This window comes from Daldinia childiae, assembly GCF_008694065.1.
Source record: "Daldinia childiae strain JS-1345 chromosome Unknown Scaffold2, whole genome shotgun sequence".
Lineage (NCBI taxonomy): Eukaryota > Fungi > Ascomycota > Sordariomycetes > Xylariales > Hypoxylaceae > Daldinia > Daldinia childiae.
Window position 1 is genome coordinate 1837654 of NW_022984643.1, and position 16957 is coordinate 1854610.

The 16957-nt window shown below is 45.9% G+C and overlaps 5 protein-coding genes across 5 annotated transcripts; 2 read left to right on the forward strand and 3 right to left on the reverse strand.

Annotated features, from left to right (window-relative positions):
- Positions 1-120: 120 nt before the first annotated feature.
- On the reverse strand, positions 121-2149 carry GL218_01415 (Protein kri1; the record flags this gene model as incomplete). The annotated part of the gene is made up of 2 exons (XM_033577885.1): positions 121-1949; positions 2011-2149. 2 exons carry the CDS (start codon positions 2147-2149, stop codon positions 121-123), a joined length of 1968 nt encoding a protein of 655 aa, XP_033438899.1.
- Positions 2150-2688: 539 nt separating this feature from the next.
- Positions 2689-3491, forward strand: GL218_01416 (Vacuolar protein sorting-associated protein 21; the record flags this gene model as incomplete). The annotated part of the gene is made up of 3 exons (XM_033577886.1): positions 2689-2763; positions 2824-2887; positions 2950-3491. The coding sequence occupies 3 exons, from the start codon at positions 2689-2691 to the stop codon at positions 3489-3491; spliced, it is 681 nt and encodes a 226-aa protein (XP_033438900.1).
- Positions 3492-8480: 4989 nt separating this feature from the next.
- Positions 8481-9873, forward strand: GL218_01418 (Salicylate hydroxylase; the record flags this gene model as incomplete). Its single annotated transcript, XM_033577887.1, has 3 exons — positions 8481-8744; positions 8800-9381; positions 9430-9873. The coding sequence occupies 3 exons, from the start codon at positions 8481-8483 to the stop codon at positions 9871-9873; spliced, it is 1290 nt and encodes a 429-aa protein (XP_033438901.1).
- Positions 9874-10506: 633 nt separating this feature from the next.
- GL218_01419 (putative transporter C3H1.06c) lies at positions 10507-12503 on the reverse strand (the record flags this gene model as incomplete). Its single annotated transcript, XM_033577888.1, has 5 exons — positions 10507-11462; positions 11519-11689; positions 11746-11841; positions 11892-11989; positions 12055-12503. 5 exons carry the CDS (start codon positions 12501-12503, stop codon positions 10507-10509), a joined length of 1770 nt encoding a protein of 589 aa, XP_033438902.1.
- Positions 12504-15885: 3382 nt separating this feature from the next.
- GL218_01420 (NADPH-dependent 1-acyldihydroxyacetone phosphate reductase) lies at positions 15886-16734 on the reverse strand (the record flags this gene model as incomplete). Its single annotated transcript, XM_033577889.1, has 1 exon — positions 15886-16734. The coding sequence occupies one exon, from the start codon at positions 16732-16734 to the stop codon at positions 15886-15888; it is 849 nt and encodes a 282-aa protein (XP_033437851.1).
- Positions 16735-16957: the final 223 nt, after the last annotated feature.

Consider the following 16957-nt stretch of genomic DNA (forward strand, 5'->3'; position numbering starts at 1 on the left):
GCTTTTTTTGCTTCGCGCGACAAATTAAGATCTAGGGTATCATCAATCTATCTACCGAGATGCTCTGCCGAAGAGAACGACCAAAGAAAATAAAAATTTGGCTGATCGGGGTGGGTGCATCTACGCCGCAGCCACTGTTTCCGCCTCGTCTTCCTCTCCATGCTTCGCGCTCTTCTTGGCCCTAGACCGCTTGCGCTTCTTCTTGGAACCGCCCTCGATTATATTATTACCAGTTCCGGGTTCCGCCACGAATTTCGGTTTCTCATCACCTTCCACAAAGCCGCCGGGATTGAAGGCGGGAGGCTCCCTCTCGAACTCGGGGCCGAATGTCTCCTTGCGCCACTGCCTTAGACGAGCTTTCTTGCCGAGTCGCTTGCGGTCTTTGCTCTGCTTGTCCTGCGGTCGGAAATGCGCTAGCTTCTTCAGGCCAGCGAATTCGTTGAGATCGGCGTCAGACGCCATGAGGATATCGCGCGTAGTGAGGCCGAAGGATTCAGGCCGTGTCTCACGGTAAGAGAAACGCGACGGTCCGTTATCCCTCGACGAGCTGCCGGCGAGGATCTCCGGATCATCAATTTCCATCTTCGCGTCGACGAACGCCTCGAGCTTAGCTCGCTCTTGTCGTACTTCTTTCTGACTTTCGAGCTTTTCTCGCTTGCGTTGTTTAGTAGTCTTCTGTCGCTTAGCCGAAGGTGCATCTTCATCTTCATCTTCGTCTCCGTTTTCGTCTACCTCATCATGTTCGTTATCGGTAAGAGTAATATTAGGGCGTTCCCCATCATCGAAATCTGGAATGAGATCCTTGATGTCGATATCGTCGTCCCATTTAGGCTTTTTTATCTTCTTTGACTTCTTGCCGTCGGTTTCCTCATCGTCCTCATCATCAGACACATTCTCCTCGGCTGCGGCATAATACTGGTCGTCGAACATCTTCTTCAGTTGTTCTTCCCATTTGCCGTCTTCCCAGGCATCTTCAAGCAGCTTCTGCCATTCCTCGTCCTTTAATGTCTTGCCGGATAAGCCTGCAGCCTTCTTGATCTTCTTTAATTTTTCCTCGGCTTCGTCTAGTTTAAGGCGACGTAGTCGTGCTCTTTCTTCTTTCCTTTTTTGTTTCTCTTCTTCCTTCTTCTCGCGCTCTATTTCTCGTTGACGCTTGCGCATACTCTTGTCTTCTCGTCGGACTGAGCGCGCTGCAACAACATCACGAGCATATGACTTCAAAACTTCATTGCTCTTATTAGGGTCCTCGAAGCGCAGATTATACGCGGTTTCCCACTCATCTGCTTTGTCGTCTTCGCCGTCGTCGGATTCGAATGCCTTCCAATTATTCTCTTCTTCTTCTTCAACCCAAGCGCGGGCGGCCATGAAATTTGATAGGAAAAGCTCCGGATTTTTGTCCGCATCTTCAAGCTCAGGCTTTGGAGCTTTGATCTTGCTAGCCCTAGACGGATGGATACCCTGCTCAGGAATGGATCTAGTCCCTTCTTTAGCCTTGATGAAGTCCTCATCGCTGTCGCTATCCTCGGCGTCATCTTCCGCGCCTAGTTGCGCTTTGATTTCATCCTTGATAGATTGCTTCAAGTTATCCTGCTCTTGCGCGTAGGTCTGCGGGGGCCTTTGCTCATCTTCAAAATCGGCTCCGGTATCTCCGCGTAGAATTTTTTCTCGGTGGTAATCTTGTAGGAAAACGGGTTTCTCTTTTTTCTGCTTTACTGTTACGTCTTCCGTGGTAGCACTTTCTTCGATCGGCCTGTAGAACTTGGTCTTGCCATCGTATACACGAGGATCCCTATTCTTGATTGCTTGAAGCGTGGCAGATATCTCGGCATCAAGGTCTTCTGTCGCTAAGAAGCCATTTTCATCTTCTTCCTCATCTGAGGAGGAATCGGATCCATCATCATCTTTCGATTTATTCCCGTTGGCCTGCTTGGACTTGTACTTCTCTTCCACTAAATTGTTTAGTTAGATTTATTAAAAGAATAAAGTAAAGTATACGGTGTTGTAGCTTACGTCTATGCAATTCCTCTCGTTTCTTATTATGCTCAAATCTTTTCGCATACTCAGAATTGATTTGTAGCTTAACACCTCCGTCTGATTCATCGTCGCTATCATCAAACAAAGTTTTTTTGCGGGCGTCGGAAGCCGCCATCTTGAAATTGCAATTAGAAACAGATTTGGGGATTTTTTTTTTTGTTTGACTAATGGGGATGTATTAAAGGTGATTGTTGATTCACACCTGCGAGATAGCGTGAGTTCGCTATAGTGAAAACACCAAAAGAGCTTTAGACAGCTGCAAAACAGAAAACTAACTAACTTTTTTTTTTCTGCCGGTTTTAAGAATTGGAGGGGTCTTAACTTTTTGGCGGTGTCGGCCCGCTAATGTTCCGTGAATTATCTTAGACTAACCAATTCTGTATTAGCGGCAGTCTTTCACTAACACCTACGGCTAGACGGGTCCTCTGATGCGTCGTCATTCCTGATTCGATACATTAAACCCATCTGCCTACCTCTCTTACTTTACTTCAAGCAACTAGCCCACTACAAACCGTCCCATTTGAATGCGACCGTTTTCCTTCATATTGTAAGGTAATTTACAACTGGGTTTCCTCCTATCATTTACAGAATCATCATAACAGAATACCGATTCTCCAAAACATTATCCAATTTCCCCATAGACATTCCCACAAAATGGCCGACTCAAACGCTCCGAAGCCGAGTAGTAGTGTCAAGCTGGTGCTGCTTGGTGAGGCCGCCGTAGGAAAGGTATTGCTTCTTCGGGATTCCGCATAACTTACCATAAATACTATACTAAGCGACTTATAGTCTTCACTTGTCCTGCGATTTGTCAACAATGATTTCCAAGAGAACAAAGAGCCTACTATTGGTGGTAAGTAGCCCTTGCCCTTGAAGCCTCCACTTCCAGCATCTCTAGGCTAATACTGAGTATAGCCGCCTTCTTAACGCAAAAATGTAACCTACCTACGAGAACGATCAAGTTCGAGATTTGGGATACAGCAGGCCAGGAGCGCTTTGCTTCGTTGGCGCCTATGTACTACCGAAACGCTCAAGCTGCGCTCGTCGTCTACGATCTCACGAAGCCAACGTCACTCATCAAAGCCAAGCACTGGGTAGCGGAACTTCAAAGACAAGCATCGCCAGGGATCGTCATCGCTCTTGTCGGTAACAAGCTGGACCTTACTAATGACAGCGAAGTAGCTGATGGGGAAGAATCCGGGGACGCCCGAAAGATTTCCACGGAGGAAGCAAAGACGTATGCTGAAGAGGAGAGCCTGTTATTCTTCGAAACAAGTGCGAAGACAGGTCACAATGTTTCCGAAGTCTTCACTGCGATTGCGAACGCCATCCCCGAAACGTCATTCAAGAGCACGAGAGGTCCGGGAGCTTCTAGCGCGGCCAACAGAGGTGGTGAGGAGCAGAGGGTAAACTTGAATGGACCTCGAGAAGCAGCAAAGGAAGGGTGTGCATGCTGATTTCTCCGAAGGGATGGTAGGGAGTGTCGATGGTAGTTTCATTACGGTCATGACTACATTTCACCTTGTAATATGGAGCGATGGTTCATTGGGACTCGGTATCTGGACTCTTTTCGATGAGTATTTTTTTTCTTCCTTTTTTGTTATTTGCGAGCAACATACAGCGCAAGCCCTGAAGCAGACAGACTTCTCGTGACGAATAATAAGTCCAGACTCTAGAGTAGCACACGAGTCGGGTGCGACCTCCTACGCATTATCGTAGCATCAGACTATGTATGTTTTTCCATATATGCATTGGTAGAATTTATTGTCGCGTGTAATACATTACAATATAACATATAATCGTACGGCTTTATCTTGAGTGAAATGAGATCGCTACATACATCAGGTACCTACCTAGGTACCTATGCATAATAGGTAGATCATTACCTAGGTAATGTCTTGCCAAAGTACATGAACTTTGTCGTTTGTTTAAAGCACAACGGAACTGTTAAAGGAAACAAATATCATAATGTAAGTGCTAGTTATAATATATAAAGTATCATTTTGTAAACTTATTATTTTTTTTCTCTTCAATGTATTATTTCGTCAAAGTTTAAGTAGGCTTTTGGGTACCTGTTATTCCTTGGAGGTACTTACACCACTATTGTGCCTATTGGAAGTTATTTCTTATCGTATATCTAGATACTCGCTTATTAGAAATACTCTGTACATGCATAGAGCTCATTAGCGTAAAAGATAGCCCCATAGTAGACCCGAATAAGCGTAACCCCAATAAGCGTACCTATGTATGTCTTGGACCCACTCACCTAAACTCTAAAATCATATCAGGCGTTTGCGCGTAGGTGTGCAATTTTGCTATCGACTAAACATTTACAACTTCGGCCCATTTCGTCGCCAATATCTACTCGACTTGTATTACCACTAGTCGTCATTTGGTCTGATGCGAAGCGCGACGCCGGTCGGATTCATTTCTCGAGTGGTCTCCACGTCCTACCAAGGCCATTAATTTCTAACCTTGAGTACTGTTTATCTGGCGCCTTTTAACATCTTCCTATATCTTTACCATATGTACACGAAACTGCGCACTTGCCACGTCTTCCGTGTTCAAGATGGCGGCGCTGACACCAGCTCAGATTGAGCTAGCCAAGTATGACACCTACTAGATAAATTTGTTGAGATTCAGAAAGCTAACTTTCATAGCTCTCTCACACCGGCCGAGTTGCCTACGAAGCTACGATGCGCCGTCTGCAGCAAGTTGGCCGTCAACGCTTTTAGATTGCCATGCTGCGAGACTGCTATATGCGAGAAATGTAAGCACCATTTGTTCCCTTTGTTTTAGTTTCAAGTAGTCCCTAATGACACCTAGGCCAATCCACTTTGCCCTCGGTTTGCCCGGTCTGCGAGCACTCGCCAGTTTCTGCCTCCGATTGTACCATCTACAAATCTCTTAGAACCACCATTAGGGTTTTCTTGAAGACCGAGGAAAAGAAGCGGGAAGCTGCCCGACCAAAAGCCAACGGATCTGCCCCGACTACGCCTGCGCAGGATACACCGACGCCAACTCAGACGCGCACCCCTACCGAACAACCTCCTGCAAATAATATTGCCGATGGGCAAGCTGGTGTAGAATCGAAAACTACGGGCTCCGTACCACCCTCTGGCGGGGCTGATTCCGAGGGGCCCTCGGCCGCCGAGCCGAAACCGGACGTTGATGCTCAGCCTAAAGAGGTAGGTCTTACAAAATGTCCCGTTACTAGAAGTTATATCTAACAGAAGTCTAGGATGAGCCTACAAGTGGGCTAGCCCAGGAGCAGCCTGCCGGAGACGACGAGTCCGAAGCCGTCGTCCCTCACGACCAGGAAGGCCAAGATGGAGCAGCTGTGGAAGATGTCCAAGAAGCAGACCAGGGTGGTGATGGCAAGGACCAGTTAGCGCAGTCCAGTATGGGTTCTAGCTTCGAATCTATGAATGGCAATTTTAATATGAACTTCGGCAATGGAGATTTGAACCAGATGCAGATGATGATGGCCATGCAAAATGGAATGAATCCGTCCGCCTTTGGCACATTTCCTATGATGGGTAAGAGATAGTCCTGCCAAGTATTAAGATATGATAGCTAACTTTGAAAACTAAGGAATGATGGATCCCATGGCGATGCAGAATATGATGATGAATAGTGGTTTCGGTGCACAGGGCATAGGTATGAACGGCATGAACATGAATATGGGCATGAATGGGTTCAATGGAGGCGGCAATGACTGGAACGGACAACAATCATGGAACGTCGGCCAAGATAATTTCAATCCAAATGCTCCTGGAATGGGAAATGGTGATTTTGGCAACTTTAATGCTGGTTTCCGTACAGGCTTCAATTCAGGTAATTTTGGCCACCACAACCAGTTCAATGATTACCGCCGAGGCAATTACGGATTTCGAGGACGGGGCCGGGGTCGGGGCTTCTATGGAGGCTACGGTCGTGGATACCATCAGGGTTATAATAACGGAAACCAAGGTTGGGCCGGACAGGCTGCTCAATATCCGGGCGATAAAGATGACTCAACCGTACAGGACGTTTCTCAGGTAGCAGGGCAGACTCCCGGTAGTGTTGACGAGTTTGGCCGAGTACTACGAGCAGAGCCAAGTCAAGATGCACAGACAACCGGTGAGAATGGGGATGTCGAGACAGGGAATAGCCATGATAATGTTGCTGCTAATGGAACCGACAAGCTGACACTGGGGAACTTTGAAGTAATCAAGGAGGATGGGTCGCAATCTGCGCAGGGTGATGTATCTGTATCCTCTAAAGATCAGCATTCAGCACCCCAAGGTCCTCGTGGGAATGCTGGCCCATTGCGTCTTCAAACTTCGGTTCCGGATATACCGTTGAATGCACCTACTGGGCCGAAAGCCATGCGGCAGGGCCTCCCTAACACTAGTCTTCTCAACCTAAGAGCTCGTGGCTTAATCACTGATGAGAAGAGTCCTAGCTCACGTACTAATCCTCCTCCCATTGTGGCAAGCCCAGTGGAAGATAAGCATAAATCACGGAGTAGTTCTCCGCAGTCTTCTAAGGATAAGGAACGCCGCCACCGTGAACGTGATCGAGAACATGATGAAGAGGAGAAGAGTAAGGGGCATCGTCGTGATAGAGACCGTGACCGTTCTAGAACGTATACCGGGTCTAAGAGTCGAAGTCGCAGTCGCAGCAGGGATCGTAAGGAGTCCCGTAAGCATAGACGACATCGTTCTCCGTCAATTTCAGAAGATGATCGTGACGATGGCCATCGCCGTCGCAAGCATAAGAGCAGAAAGCAATCTACTAGAGATGACGATGATTATAGAGGTCGGTCAAGAGATGAAAAACACGATGAACGATCCAGATCAGCCTCTCCCGTGGATCGCGAACATAAGCGACCAAGCCACAGGAGTCGTCGCGATAGAGATGAGAAACGTCGAGATCACGATGTAGAAAAAGATAGCGACTACGACCGACACCGAAAATCTAGCCATAGGTCTCACCGGGATCGCGACCAAGATCGCGAACGAGATAGAGAACGAGACAAAGACCGTGGTAAGGATCGCGGCCGTGATCACGAAGGAGATCGCAGTCATCGCAGCAGTAAAAATTCAACCGCCTTGCCTACACCGATAGAGCCTTCGGATAAATCATTCAACCCCCCAACAGGTCCTCGGGGTAGCTTCTCGATCAAAGGGGCTAGTAGCAAACAGGTTCCTGTGTCTGATATCAAGGGCGGCAGCAGCAAGCCTTCTAACTCAAGTAGGCGCGAAGGCGAACCATCTCGTCGTGCCTCTCATTCCTCGGCTGCAGCTCATAAGCCTGCATCCGGAGCGACATCGAAAGACCCACATACCCTAGAGCGTGAGGCTAGAGACCGCGAGAGACTTCTTAAGGAGGCGCAGCGAATGGCAACTATAGGTCGCACTACAGGCATCAAGCGTAGCCGCGACGGTGGGGACGATCGCAGTAGCCGTCGGAAAAGCCGTCGCAGTGAGGCGGTAAATACGGAGGATGAGGAAGGTCGCATGAGACGTCTAGAAGCAGAGCGCGAGGGGCGCCGTTGGGATTAGCAGACGATAGGTGCTACATCGAGCAAGAGGCGAAGAAGGCGAAAGCAGAACCGGCAACACAGAAACGGTCAGAAGTCACGGCATAAGTAATCACGCCTCAAGGAATCCCGTCTCAAGGAATCCCGTCTCTTCCCGGGTCCGAGTTCAGATGCCGGAGAGGCTTAGCACGAACCTTCCTCGATTACGAACTGTTTTCCCGGGAGGCATGAAGTAAAAGAAGAAAAAAATTGGTGCTGCGTTTTCCTTTCTTTTTTATCCCAATCTGGGCTGTATTATATTGCACTCGAGAGCGAAGGGAGGTTTACTGCATACATGCATTTTTGTACTCAAACAAAACCACAGCATAACATTCACAGGAGGGGGGGCTAGATATACTAAGGGGGGTTCCAAAGCATTAGGTCTAGAAGAGACGAGGGTTAACCGCTGAGAGGGAACAGCGAGACTAACTATAATAAAAAAGAAAAGAATCAGTACAGTACTTATTAATTGACACTCGTACTTACCTACCTGTAAATATAACATGCTTTTACCCCGGTGATTTAATTAGAGGACTAGGTATGTTATCGGTGAGATTCGGATACTTTGATACCTATAAACTTACCTCGGCGCTGTAGCTTAGTGAAGAAATAGATGATTATAGGAAAATGAATGAGTATGGCTATATACAACTATCGTCCTTTCAATCCAATTAAGATTCTCTAACGACCCCTAGGTACCGAGTTTAGCGGCCGATTCCATATACTACGGCATAACACGGGTGTAACATAGTGCCGTATAGTTTATTTAACACATACATGTACCTACTTAGGTACCCAGGTACATGTGTATAAATATTACCGCATCGGCGGGACGTCTTGTCTATTGTTTAACTCTTACATATTTATCATACCCTACACAATGGCTGATGAAAGCGTTTCTAAAATCCATATTGCCATAATTGGCGGAGGTCTTGCCGGAGCAACACTCGCGAACGCCCTCATACAAATTCCACATTTTGATATTCATGTATACGAGTCTGCCCCAAGTTTCTCGGAGCGCGGCGCAGCTATTGGGCTAGATACAAATGCGCAGCAAGCACTAGAACATATACTTCCATCGGGATCACAGGAGCTCTTGAAAAGAGCAGGAGCAGTTCCCTTGAATTCTGTTCGTAGCGTTGTGGTAAATAAGTTTCTCATAAGTTACCTTGTTACTATTAAGATTGACCCTGCTATAGGGATCAGGACCAAATGCGGGCCAAATCGTTATGGACTCCTCTGGTGATGATTCCGGTGTGATTGTCCACCGAGCTTCATTACTTCGTGAACTTATTGCGCCATTGCCCAGCAAATCTCTATTTACTAATAAGAAACTTGATACAATCAAGCCCTCACTTTCTACAGGCACTATCAAAGTCAAATTTCAAGACGGAGACACGAAAGAATTTGATGCGGTAGTTGGCGCAGATGGTATCTTCAGCACGGTACGCTCGTACGTTCTTCAAGATGAAGCCGACAAATTTGCCGCATCACAGGCAGGCTTTTGGGATTGCAGGTGTCTGGTGCCAATCGAGAAAGCAAAAGCTATGCTCGGCCCCGAACTATTCACATTCCATCGGCAATATGGATGGGTTGGAGATGGTAGTTTTATAATGCACGATGTCCTTGAGAACGGGACTATGGTGCAATGCGTCATATCAGCTATTGAACATATTAATCATACACCAACAAAGGACAGAAAACGCATGCTAAGCCGGGAGACCTTGACACAAACACTGAAGAACTGGCTCGATGGTCCAATAGCGAATGGAATAATAGAGGTATGTAGGGCTACCTAAGTCAGTGGCATTTACTAAGTTTATTGACAGCTTGCGCTTGATCAAGAAGAACTACATGGTTACTCTCAATGGGAACACAAAGCTACCCCGACCTATGCGAATGGTAATGTGTGTGTGATCGGCGACGCCGCCCATGCCACAACACCATGGCAAGGATCGGGTATAGCTATGGCTTTTGAGGATGTCATGGTTCTCCAGGAGCTTTTTAAAAACATCACATCTTCCGCAGAAGTAGCTACGGCATTCAAGGTTTACGATATGATCAGAAGGCCACGCTGCCAAAGAATCATAGATTCTAGTCGGGGAACTGGGATGGTTCTTTGCGGACAGGATACGTATGCTGGTCTTGATCCCGAGAAGCTGCGAGAAGCCTTGGCACACAGATGGGATTTTATTGTTGGGCTGGACTTAGACGCGCATAAGATAGACGCGTTACACAAGTTCAGGGAGATACAGCAAGGTGGTACGAGCTAAGTGAGTCTGTCATGAATTGGATAGCTCATGCATGGACATTTTCGGTTGTTTTATTCCGCATATCGCCGTACCAATCATATTCCTTGATCAAAAGATGATTAACCAACAATCTAAAAGTTATGCTGTTGGATGTGATGATCAGCTACCTTCAGCCTCCTATGCGGGGGTGGGGGGATATCATATTTACCAACAAGTCTTATTAGAATCCCTTTGATGAAGCAGGCTGTAGAGGGACAGCATAACCCCTACCATCACTTCTATCATTTGTGTTTAAACTTATTTATATCCCAAGTAGTTAACAAGTTAAAGTTTTAGTTACTCAATACAGTTATAGGTACTATTAGAATTTTAACTAACTCTACAAGATAATAATAAAAGATTACGAGCATTGATCGATACTAGTTGATGTATAATCAGCTTTCAAGGTAGTCTCGTAATTGTCTTCACTGACTACCTCCTTACTATCTTACCAGTTAGTATACATAAAGCGATCCCTGATCGCCTAGTAATTACCTAAGATACCAATAACTCCGTCATGCTACCCAGATGCATCCTTCTATGCTAAACCTTCTATGTAGTATACCCAAACTCGAGTCTCCAATGCTATATATGCTCCTTATGCGTTTATCTCTATCATCGTAGCATTAAATCAGTCATGCTCTCCTTATTCTTTCCTCCATTAAACTTCTGGCGCGTATCGTGCTCCTGTTCTAAGCTGTACTCTTTTGTTGTAAAACTGGTCAGTAGTGCCACACCACTAACTACTGTCATTAACAGCCAGATAACATGCAGACTGTCCGAATATGCTTGCTTTAAATCCGTTTTTGTGGTTCCGTCCGGTAACGCTTTAATGATACCGACTATTGCAGTAGCGTCCCTGCTGTACTGCGTCGCAACTGGGGCAAACTCTTCATAATTCAGCAGCTCGCTCTGGAGCTGGTTTTGGAATGCGACACCACTGACAGCGACACCTATGGCCTGACCAAAGACACGAAGGAAAGAAAAGAAACCCGCCGTATGACCAGAATCTTGAGGACGGGATGCGGCTTGAGTACCCAGACTCATTGCGGGGAACAGGATACCAGTTCCAATCGAGACAAGAAAGTTAAGGAAAATCCAACCAGGAACAGATGTATCGGGTGCAAGTAGGAAAAGGAGTCCAGAGCCAGCAGTCGTACAGATCCAACCTGACCAGAGAGCCCAACGGTATTTTCCAAATCTTGTACAGAGTACAGCCGCAATTACGGACACGGGAGCGACTAGACCCGTCTCGGGAAGGATGGCGACACCAGAGATGATCGGCGAATATTCTTTGACGGCCTCATAGTATAGCGGTAGGAAATATAGGAGAGACCAGACGACCACTCCGTGTAAAACGGTTGAAAGAAATGTTATCAACATCGTGTAGTTGTTGAAAATAGTGAAGCGAACAATAGGTTCGATATGTTCACCTGGCAGAGGATTTCCCTCGGCGTCAAATGCTCTCCTTGAAAGCCACCATTCGTAGATAGCGAATGCAATAATACCGTCAAATCCAACTAGTAGTGGAACTATTGTTCGCCAGTGGTCCCAAGGATACATAACGCCACCTGAAAACAGCGTTAGATAATAGACGAGAGTAGAATAGATTAATAAAAACTCTTACCCCATGTAATAGGAATTAGGAAGCCTACGGTTCCGGCCACGAAAATGATTGATCCAATCCAGTCGAATAAGCGGATTTTAGTAGACAGTTTTCCGGGTGTGGATTCAAGCTTGAGAAAAGGGATGAGAAGAACCATCCCCACGCCGACAATTGGCAGGTTAATCCAGAAGACTATGATATACGGTGTTAAAAACTGCCACTATAAAATGATTTTGAAATTCACTTACTCCACTGCCATGTCGCACTTTCAGCGAAAACCGCTCCTAACAAAGGTCCAGCCACAGAACCTAACGCCCATGTCGAACCGAGATATCCGAACCAAGCTAAACTATATCAGCATAAAACAATCATAGGGAAAGGGAGAAATACGTACTGCCTCGAGCGACAAGTGGAACAAGATCGGTAACGATGATTTCACCCAGTGCTAATATACCACCTCCACCGATACCTTGGATAGATCTTCCCACGAGCCTTAGACACGCCATGTTAGCTATTTGCAATCGAGAGAATACCATGGCGCTCAAAATCCTACTTACATCACGGTAAAGTTTCTGGCAACGGCACAGATAATAGCTCCGACGACAAATAAAAAACATGATATAATGAGAAGATTCTTTCTTCCGAAAATATGACTTAAACCGGCGATAACGGGTTGAAAGACGGCAGAAGTGAGTAAGAATGACGTTCCTGTCCAGAATGCTTCGATAGCCGTCCCCTTAAGATCTTCGGTAATGATAGGTAGGGCGATACTAAGAGACGTCGCGTCGAGGGCGGCTGCTAAAGTAATAATACAAATAGAAATGAAAGCGAGAATAAAGTTCCTGTCTGGCTTAAACGGCGGATTGTCCTTGAGTATTTCCACCTCTTCTCTGTCTTGCATCCGAGGGGCAATAGTAACCATGGAGTCCTCATCGGTCGATATATATCCGCTGTAGTCCATCGAAAACGGGACAGGGCCCGCCGCCACGGGGGGATATGAAGCCATCGTGAACTAAATCCTGTGACTACCCTCTTGCATATAGAGAAAGAAACAAACGAGAAAAGAAATGCCGGTATTGTTACACGATGAAGAGAATTAAACAAGTTGGAGAGGCTAGGGGCCTAACATATTAAAGTCAAATTCCGTGTGGCTTTGAAGACGATCCGGTACCAGAAAGTGACTAACTGTCATAGACGAAATGGATTAACAAGAACCATGTGCGAATCAGCGTGGCTGAATCGGGTTCCTAGTAAGCTGACATGCAGCGCGTGGTTTCAAATGGTCGGGGGAGGAACGGACGGAATGTTAGTTCCAGGCACAGCATCGCCCGCACATGGCACCGGGGGGGGGGGGGGGGGGAGAGAGAGAGGAGGGGTCGTTGAGCTGAGAGTTAGGTAAGGCTATTAAACGAATTAAACGAGTAAAAATAGATAAATAGTATAGGTATACGGACATTAAGGTTCTCCTAAAGTACCGAAATCACATAAAAACACGTTCGCGCTAGTTTAACTCGGATGAATATTCTAGCCGAGGAGTAGAGGAGTATATGCTTTCTAGGCATAGCATTCTTCCCGTGCTGGACTTTTGTATCCGGCCTTCCGATGTAGCTTTTTCTCATCCAATAGCTGTGCATCTTTCGTATATTAGCACTAACCTATTAGAAAAGAAAATCAAATGCACATAAATCGATGCGGACTATGTTGGTGGAAGGAAAGTGATGCTGGCCGCCAAGGATTGTGATAGTTGATTATAGCCCAAACAGACTATAGAATCATCCAGTAGGGACGAATACCGAATCGCTTATTGATGCCTTTATTAATATTTACACTGTAAATACCTATTATCATAGTGTAGCCGATCATGAAAAAAACAATTCGGAACCCACATGGAAGCTAGCCGACCAGAAAGATCGAAGATGTCTCTTCAAAGTGCAGTGTATGCATTGTTGAGTTTTCGACCGACGCAGCTTTAGTTTACTTTTCCCACATATAGGATCGCGCTTAAAATAGCAACTCACGATACGTTCTACCGAATAAGAAGACACCGTAAAAACCGCTAATGTAAGCTGACGTATAAACGAAAATACCCGTTGAATAAGGGACTAGACTAAACTCAGTACTTACTTACTAAGAAAATACCCCAATAACATTATAGAGAGTAGATAATTATTTATTTTGCTAGAGCCCCCATTACCCAAGATGACTAAATACGACGAATACATACAAGAGATGCTAGAATAAAGCTTCTAAGCTTCCTTCAGACTGCCGAGATTTGATATCAGGAATTCCCGGGGAAAGTAGGCAGGTGGCGCATGGCACGGGTTAAGAGATGCTATGGCTTATAAGTACTATGTGGTCTCCTTAGCCGTATGATGAAGCACCAAAGATACGTGTCTTCGGATTAAAAGCAGTACCCCCTATCCCGCATCCTAAAGGTATTGGCCCGGTCCGTCTACTTGCGGACTACCCGAGCCCAGTGTAAGATCTATATCTCGAATAGCTATCCTATAAGACCTAGCTGCTTATATCCATATCTGGCAATGTCGTGAACGCTTGCTGTTCCTTGAGAGGGAAAAGTAAAAGCGATGCATCTACCTAGTCATAAAACTACGCATAGGATTTATCATGACTCTTAGATCTTCTACGGTCTAGAAGTCTTATCTTACGAATACGTGCCGGGATATAGCAATAAAGCAACGCCTGCTTTAAATCTCGCCTCACTTGATGTGAGTAAAGTTATCCCTGTATCGTAATCTATGCCTGCTTCCTTCCTCTACATTGTAACTTAGGTGAAGCAAACTGATCGGGATAATTTCTAGTTAGAAGAGATAAAACAACTAAGGTACCCGATGACATGGTTAACCGACAAGTTAGGAAGCCGCATGAATTGAGCTGTCTACGAGTAGACCTTTCGGTAGCTAACCGGTACTTGGGAAGGCGAAATACCTACCTGTTTGAAAGGCTAGGTGTATTTATCCCGTCTTGCATGAGAAGACAAGAGTTCACGGGATAATGGCCCTGGACGTCTCCGAGCGGCTGAACAAAATCCTATTTAGATCAGGTTTTTTGAGAGTGATTCGTCTAGGGTCATGCGCCACGCAACCGAATTCCTAAGTGACAACTCACGTATCTAGGCCGCTAAGCAATGGTGCCGGTTCGGTATGCAAACATTGTCTTTGAGGTTATACGTAATTTAGCCAACTTAAATTCAGAGGGACTATGATATTAAAATATATCTTTCAGTAAGCTCAATTGTTATCACCTTAAGTTTATGAGGCCTGAATAAACCGTTGATAAAAAAGGGTACATTTTCGAGGTTCCGCATCCGACCGGCGCTAAAGCCGAGGACCCACTAAAGTTCGGTCGGGCGTATAGATTATATGTCGATTGGTTGAGTAAGCGTTAGAAGGCAGACGCGATATGACATGGTAACAATTAGCGGTCTGAAAGTAACCCTCCTCTAGAAATTTAAGATGATGACAGCAAGGAGGATCGGAACCGAACTCATCTGCATCTACGTGGTCTACCCAAGATTTACTTTATGACTTGTTACCATGACGGGCAATGATCTTCTGACTAATTTTTGTTATGATCTTGCTTTGCTATAATAAGAATTCTAAGCTTCTGGACTTTTGAAGAGCCGCAGTAATCCCTGATCTGGGGTCCATACGGTACTTGGTTGGTCCATCGTCCACGCCGTAACCTTATTTTTGAGCTCTGCCATACGTGCATATGCAAACTCGGCCGACGCTGCTTAGTGGAACGGACTCGTGGCTCCTATTTTAGATCCTTCCGGCAGGGATGTGGCGTTTATCTCCAGCTCAACCGACAAGTTCTCTATCTTGAAAAATTACAGGCTATCACCTATTGTAACGCTAAGGTCAAATAAGGTCAAACTTTACCTAGACGGGTATTTCTTAATGCCCAACGTTGCTTGCGTAGATCCTTTAGACTTTGACAGGGACCCCCCTCATTCTCATATTGTTTTCTAGAATCCCTCTACGGGCGAATTTAATCCTAGCGAATGACGTTTACAGCTTGCTCATTAAGTACTATGTATGTGATATGATGGTAATGTGACTGACTAGGTACCTATAGATTACTTCTAGCTGTCATTCCCTTCTTCGAATAGTGCAATGCATTGAGTCTTGGCGCAATAATATAAATGAAACATGAACGGGATAAAATATGCATCACCCCGCGATGATATTAACCTAGGACTTTTCATGTCCAGATTGTTAATTTCGTATAATCCAATTCCCGTTATACTACACGATTAGAAATAAGCAATAAAGGACTGCCGATACAGGGGATTCCATGTCTTCTTTAGGACCATCGAAATGCCGTCGGCGCAGCGCATGAAGTCCCGGAAATGAAGCTCTCATTGCTCATTTCTTCACAATCTGCTCGACGACGTCCAACCCGACCATTTTCTTAACCATACCATCGAGCAGCCCAGATGGCAACACCGTCTGAGTGCGCACTAAGCATGCCGATTCCCCGCTCCAGATAACCGCAGGCGGATTACTTTTCTGTAAGTCCCGCACTACTAACTCTGCCCACTGATGCGCCGGCATGCCCTTGTCCTCGAAGCCTTCTTGGCGCAGCGCCTTCTCAACCACTTCCTTAGCGGGCTCATATATTGAACCCTTAGGAAGCTTCGGGTTGCTGTTATCCTGCAAGTTTTTGATCAAATTGGTCTTGACGATCCCAGTCCTCAGGTCGACGACCTTGATCCCAAAGGGTTGAAGCTCGAGCCGGAGGGAGTCCGTAAGCATAGCAAGAGCCGCCTTGGAAGAATTATAGACGGCCTGGAATGGTATCGCAAGGCTAGCCCCGATCGATGTCTGGTTGACGATGACGCCGTTGGGGGACTTGAGCAGTAGCGGCAGGAATGCCTGGATCATGGCGATATGACTCCATACGTTTAAATCGTACAACTTTCTTGCCTCGGCGATGTTAATGTCGACAATCGGCATTAGGAACTGGAGTCCAGCATTATTGATCAGAATGTCTAGCGATGGTACCTTGCTGACACAATCAGCTATTGAGGATTCCGATTGTATATCCAACTGGAGAGTATCAATCCCTAGCGACACAAGCTCTGTCATTTTAGACGAATTTCGTGCTGTAGCATAAACATGGAAGCCGGCTTTGTGGAAAGCGATTGCGAGGGCGCTACCCATGCCGCCGCCCGAGCAGCCAGTGATGAGGACAGACCGTTTTGGAGTAGACATATTCACGGCCTGTGCGAAATGAATGATTTTATACAATTTTTGTGACTACAACCAGTATAGAAAAATAAAACAAACATGATACTACAAGTGATATTTAAATACACCTCGACTCCTAATATACAGAAAGAAAGCACATGCGATGAATATCGCCGTACTGAATCGTAACGCAGGGTACGTACCCAGGTATTACCGTATATGGTAAGGCGGCGAATCCTCATTGGAC